Source organism: Ciona intestinalis, unplaced genomic scaffold (assembly GCF_000224145.3).
Source record: "Ciona intestinalis unplaced genomic scaffold, KH HT000171.2, whole genome shotgun sequence".
In the NCBI taxonomy this organism is placed as follows: domain Eukaryota; kingdom Metazoa; phylum Chordata; class Ascidiacea; order Phlebobranchia; family Cionidae; genus Ciona; species Ciona intestinalis.
Window position 1 is genome coordinate 1 of NW_004190493.2, and position 6,217 is coordinate 6,217.

General features: G+C 33.5%; 2 protein-coding genes across 2 annotated transcripts; both read right to left on the reverse strand.

The window, feature by feature from the left end:
- Nucleotides 1-244: 244 nt before the first annotated feature.
- Nucleotides 245-1,570, reverse strand: LOC101242894 (protein bicaudal D homolog 2-like; the record flags this gene model as incomplete). The annotated part of the gene is made up of 3 exons (XM_004227263.4): nucleotides 1,332-1,570; nucleotides 904-1,038; nucleotides 245-457 (listed from the first exon to the last, which is right to left on the reverse strand). Coding segments are annotated over exons 1-3 (420 nt in total), but the record flags the coding sequence as incomplete, so codon positions are not given.
- Nucleotides 1,571-2,695: 1,125 nt separating this feature from the next.
- LOC100179223 lies at nucleotides 2,696-5,637 on the reverse strand. Its single transcript, XM_002127719.5, has 6 exons — nucleotides 5,368-5,637; nucleotides 5,210-5,309; nucleotides 5,029-5,154; nucleotides 3,605-3,704; nucleotides 3,414-3,542; nucleotides 2,696-2,960 (listed from the first exon to the last, which is right to left on the reverse strand). Exons 1-6 carry the CDS (start codon nucleotides 5,588-5,590, stop codon nucleotides 2,907-2,909), a joined length of 732 nt encoding a protein of 243 aa, XP_002127755.2. The 5' UTR covers nucleotides 5,591-5,637; the 3' UTR covers nucleotides 2,696-2,906.
- Between the last annotated feature and the right edge of the window lie 580 nt (nucleotides 5,638-6,217).

Consider the following 6,217-nt stretch of genomic DNA (forward strand, 5'->3'; position numbering starts at 1 on the left):
AACGCTTGACACTCTGTGTTGGACAAATTTCCTTCATTAATAAACATGATAATATAAGCAGCCTGCGAGACTATGTATCAAGTCAAAAATAAACATTTATTGAATATTACTAAGAAATATTTTCAACATTTTTTCGATATTCAAATGTAGTGAGTTATAAACAAATCCATGATATAAGATTAAGATTAGATCTAAGGACACAAACCTAGCATGCAGAGCAGTATCAATACACATCCAAGCCTACCATATTTAATTCATTGTTAAGAATGGTTAAACGATCCGCTTCTTCTTGTGCGTTTGCAACAGCAATTTTGCTTTGAGAAGATTCAATATCTCTTTCCTTCTCCACTTGAATAAGTCTCTCCTCTACATCTTTACATTGTTTTTCAAGACTATCCTCTCTTAGCTCTCCCTCGCAGAATGCTTTCTTGGTCTTGGTTTTGGTCGAGTAAAGTGCCTTTATTTGAAAGATTTAACTGAAACATATAGGCTTACCACATATAAAAACGCCCAATAGGAATCATTATAAAAGTAATAAAATAACTTGACGGGTAAACAAAAATAAAATATATAAAGACAAGGTAAACATCTTTTAAATGAATGCAAAAAATCTTAACCAAAGAAATCAAGTAAAGCATAAAGACAATTTCACACAAGTAGTACATTCTTGTAGGCTAAGGCTAATACTACATAAAATGTAGTAAATGCAATTGTATGCACATTACTATTAATAGTTAATACACACTACATACAACAGCAAACCTATTAAAAAATTTGCCTTTTTAGCACATTTTTAACATCAGTTGGCACTGATGTTGAAAATTGCCTTGCGCAAAACATGTTGGTACAAATTATTTTGAGTATTCTCCACGTAAAGGTAAACCTTTCTAATCTGGAACATACCTTGGTGCTTAGATCAAATTCGTGGCGAGCATTTTCTAATTCACGTTGAGTCATTTCCAGCTGGCTTTCAAGTTCCTCACATTGATGCTGGAGTTGTCTCTTTTCTTCCAGTACTTGCAAACCATACTCTGCAGCCTAATACATATCTTTCATTATAAATATTAAGCAAATGGTTTTCTATTAAAGGTGTCTGTTTTATGTAGTTGTTGTTTGTTTTTACAATATTTTAAGTAAGGCCTAACCACTTGTTAATAAACCATTTTTGAACTATATAAAATGCTTTACTACCAGCCATGTAATAATGAATAATGATCGAAGTTCAAGGGATTAGTGGTTAGCAGATAACATAGGAGGGATTTTTAATAGCACCAAACTTAATTTACAAGATTCAAGATAGTTAAGATGATAACATGCTTTTAAAGAAATACCTGAACTTTTTCCAGTTGTGCATCCTCCAACTCGCCAGTTAACCTCACAATTGTTTCATCTGGTGTCTCCATTTTTATTTAATAGCTCTTGGTATGAATAAAGATAATACACCCAATGCAACACTGATCAGAAAAGCACATTCTACATAGCTGATCGGCTATACTTGTAAAACTGTATAACTTCATTCATTCGTTCCACTCATTATTCAAAACTACTATCTTGAGCGCCCACTAAGGTTTCCGGTGAATATAGAATAAATATTTGTTCGTACCTAGAAAAAAACAAGAAAGCAACGCTTTAACGAGTGAGCACGTGCTATTAAAGCGGCACGCTTGAATGATGATAGTTTTGGTTTAATACAGGCAGTAATCGTTGTGCGGATTCTTTATCTCACTAACGCGTCATCCCAAACTCCCAAACAGTATAAACAAAGTATTGTGCATAACGCTGTTTCGACAAATCGTATTGCTGGAAATGGTGACCTAAACCGTTTAAGCGCGTGCTGGGAACTGGTCATAGCTGTAGCCCATTCTCCCGAAGTCGATCCTCACCTAGCGTAAGAGGTATTTTTAATTTTTTAATATGAAAAATTGGCGATAATTGCCATATCCACTTTTTTATTTATCTTTGCATTGCAACGCAAACAAAAAAGCCAAAAATACCGATTACAGTGTTACTAACGGGTTGCCGATGTATGCCAGTTTCCGTTTTAAACACTATGGTTTTGTATGACTTCGTTACAATTATTGTGTCGAATATAAGCAATAAATTAGATTAAAGGTACATTTTGGAAAGAAAGCTTTTAAACAAAGAGAAAAGTAATCGTTAAGTACTCGCTAATTAAGCGATCGCATGCAGTATCGTTTTTTAAACTATGCTTGGTTTATTCGATAGTTAAAAATATAAATGCTAGAATTAAGAATTGAGATAAGTGCCAAAAAATGTGGCTCAAAAATCACAAAAACAACAAGATTAACTGTTCTACGAAAAAAAGATCTGCATGACCACCTACGTGCTCCAACAAAAAGAACAACTTTTCGACGAAAATAGAACTTTATAACCACTTACGTGGTCCACAACAAGAACTACATTTCGACGGAGATAGATCTTTATAACCACTTACTTGCTTAAAAATAAATGTATATTGAAAAAAGTGATTAATACTTGTCTGGGCAAATACTGCGTGGTCAATTATATATTTTAATTTCTCTGTGCAGTCCCCACTCTACAAAAAGCGGTATGAATCTATAGCAGTACTTACGCGTAGTTTAAAGCAAATAAGAGATCAAAACCAATCTGCTATGGTTCGGAATGATAACTTATATAAAAGTCATATATTATATCAGTGAATTTTGATATGAAAGCATGTACACCTGTATTTTAATTTTTCACGTTTAACATGCCAAAAAAGATTACACAAAGGACAGACATATATAGAGAGAGAGAGGGGGAGAGAGTAAGAGAAAGTGAGAGAGCATTTGTACTTGGCAAAGTTTGTACAAAATTAAAACTGCGATAATAGAGATAAAATAAATCCAAAGGAGGGACTACCTCGATATTCTTTATTGGAGACTTTAGAAACATGTTTCGAAATGTTTTATTAATTCGGTGCCAATTTTAGAACAAAGCTGCAAAATATAAATTAAAATCAGTGGCGTTTTGAGTTACGGAATGCCACCGCGAGGCTTAGCGGGCCCGTCCTCTATCACTAAATATGCTAACCCGTAAATCAATCGGCTTCAAACTGTTACTTGGGTCTCACTGATTCCCCCTGTATTTATTTAAAAACGTGCAATGTTGAAAATTAACTTTAAGGGTGTACGAAAACATATTCAGTAACCATAAATCTACTGTATTGGTAAAGTTAACACATTTATTATGTCGTATATATGTTTTCTGGTGGCTTATTATGACATATATTTGAAAAGTTCTATTCGGGTAATGTGTTTATTATTACATACTAAATTGTAGTACTTTACCACAGCATTTAGAGATTTTATCATATACTTGGGAACAGTTTATTATTTAAACACATTTTTGTATACAAGGTCAAGAACACAAAACATTTGCCGAGACTATACCTGTGATTGCCAACCTTTAATGGTGCTCTCTTTCAATGAGTTTAACAAGATATTAAAAACCAATGCTAATTTACCCTTTGTCGATAATGATACGTGGTATACAGATGCAGTACAATCCTGTATAATTACCTGTAAACAATTTCTTTATTAACTAAAACTTCTTACAGATCTAAAAACTATATATAACTTACTGGGGTTTTACCGCCGTTTGTTTTTGGAACAACTAGATTTAGATCCAAATAAATATCGGTTGCTTTTCCGGTGAAATGTCCACTTTCGTCGATCATGAGACTGAAAAAAAGTATTTTTTGTCTTCTCAAGTAGAAAAACATTTTGAAAACAAAAGAGCAAAGCTTTAATGAGTGCGCAAGTATTACGATAAACAGCATAATGATAATTTAGCCGTTTACTATAATGGTCGACTGAGCTCGATCAAAAACAAACCAGAATTAACCAACAAAGCGGTTTTCAGACGTAATTTATCACTAAGTAGCACTAAGGTAGACTGGAATTAAAAAAGTATTATAGTACAGAGTGGGAAGATGGGACACTTAAGCACATAGGGCCAAATATTTCTAAAGTCAAAATACATTTCTAAAATCAAAATACACATATAATAAAACACACGAGGAGTTATTTAGCGATTAACACAGATAAGGAATCCTCACATCGATTCACGCCTGAATCAAACTATTTCCATTTAAGTGGGGACGCATTAAAAATTTTCTCCGCAGTCGACCGTTGTAGTAAAAGGGTTAATTAATACTATGCTAATTAGTTTAATTAACATGCTCACGCATTAGATCTTTGATCTCTTGTCTTTGACATCAGGTATAAATTATTGAATTAAAAGTAAACCTTTCAAAGTTTTGTAATAAAAATTGACATTCAAAATTAGCACCTTACAAATTCACAGTTTTTACCTGTTCAAAATATACTGTTTTTATTTAACATATTTTTTAATTTTTAAAAACAGAAGTCGGCTTTGACGCGCGTTTTATACAGTCGTGATAATACTGTCAAATAATTCTGTAACACTATTTTTCTGATTATCATTAAATGGGGGTCCGTAAAAAGAAAATTAAAAAAGTCTCGTCTGACAAAGTGTCCCATCTTCCCCCACCCTACTATACAATATTTATCAATTGAATTTATAACAATATACCCATTGTGTTCAAACAATACCGACTGTACAATGAGAGTCATATATAGAGACACCGGATAGTCCAACTGCCGCCTTTGTGTGTCCAAAAGCAAGCAAAAGCGGTGACTTTGGGGGTTTAAACAAACTTGTAAGGTTTTATTTGCGTTTTCCTTTTGTGTGAAGGCATAAAACAAGTTATAAGTACATTACCAAACGTGTTTTGCCACAACTCCATTTTTTGACTTTTTGATATGGAAAACAAATTACACATGTTTTTTGCACTTTCCTACCTTTAAATTTATTTTTAGGTCCACGGTTTTCTTTAGTTTACCGAAAACATGCACTTTCCCTATACCTATTGTGTCGTTTTGGACACAAATTGGCATTCAGTTTGCTTTTTACGTAACAATAAGTTGGAACAACACCGTCAAGGGCCCCGTTTTCTCTTACTCTACCATATACTCTACTAACTATCTAAATCCATAGTCGCCGTCAATCACAAAGCTCCCGTGTTCAATGCCGAAACGAATCACTGTGTTGGGGAATTTCGTGAGTTGTACTGTTGTTGTTGCCATCGCGAATTGATACATCTTTAAACTAAACAATATTGTAAAAAGTTATCTATAGCAAAAGTAGATCTAAATACACTTACTGTAAAAGAGCGTAATTTACATCACTGAACGGAATTTTCCACTCCCCAGATATGTCGTCCAGGGAAATGTTTTTCAGTTGAAGATTGTCAGTGTTATTAACTAAAAAAGGAACGCAATGACAATAAATAGTGACAAGAATGTACTATTACAAACTTACGAATTTTAGCTATACATTCTGGCGCGTCAAAAGGCTTTTCCGTTGTTGTTGGTTTTCCTTGTCGTACCCATATGAAGAGGACAACAGAAAAAGCAATGATCAACAACCAATACGCTCTCTTTGCTTGACTTGTATTGAATACTTTTCCAAAATATGTTTCATTAATATCCGTCAAGCCTGTTTTCAGTAAATCATATTCAGCTGCTATATTATTAAATTTCATAACTTTACAACCTATCAGTTTGCTGTCTGATTAAAAATAAACGTCAACATCACGAGATAGACAGTACGCTCTACTTGTCTACAGGTATTCCAGGCTTATTTTCTTTTAGTATATGACGTCACATTGTATAACCACGGATGATAGGTTTGTACGGAAGTTGTTTATGGCTGAGTTGCTGTAGAGTGTAGACTAATGTATGGAATTTTGCAGGTTTAACAAAGATAATCGATAACAGGTTCGACATCAGTTAAAAGATTAAAAAAACGGTAGAAAAAACAACTTTTATTGATCACGTATAGTAGGGTGGGGGAAGATGGGACACATTTTCAATCCATTTTCTTCTTCAATTTGGTAGTAAACAAACAATTAACCATTTTTTGTAAAACTTTATCCTCACGGCTCCCATAGACCGTCGTTAATTGTTGAAAACACGATCAGGATATTTAGTTATTATGTGTCAAAAGTGTCCCATCTTCTCCCACTCTACTATATATATCTTTATAATGACAAATATACATTGTTTGTATGTGTTCGATTCCTGAGGTGTTGTTACCGTGGATGATTTATGTAAATATTTCAAAATAGAATGATCAAAATAATATAATAACAAAAAAACAGAGCTTTCTC

Bases quoted from the DNA above. Each gene is read 5' to 3' on its own strand.
- LOC100179223 (XM_002127719.5), bottom strand. From the start codon at position 5,590: ATGAAATTTAATAATATAGCAGCTGAATATGATTTACTGAAAACAGGC. The intron at 5,310-5,367 runs GTAAGTTTGTAA...TTCCTTTTTTAG, and splicing joins AGAATGTATAGCTAAAATTC to TTAATAACACTGACAATCTT. The intron at 2,961-3,413 runs GTATAGTCTCGG...TATATTTTGCAG, and splicing joins TTAAAGGTTGGCAATCACAG to CTTTGTTCTAAAATTGGCAC.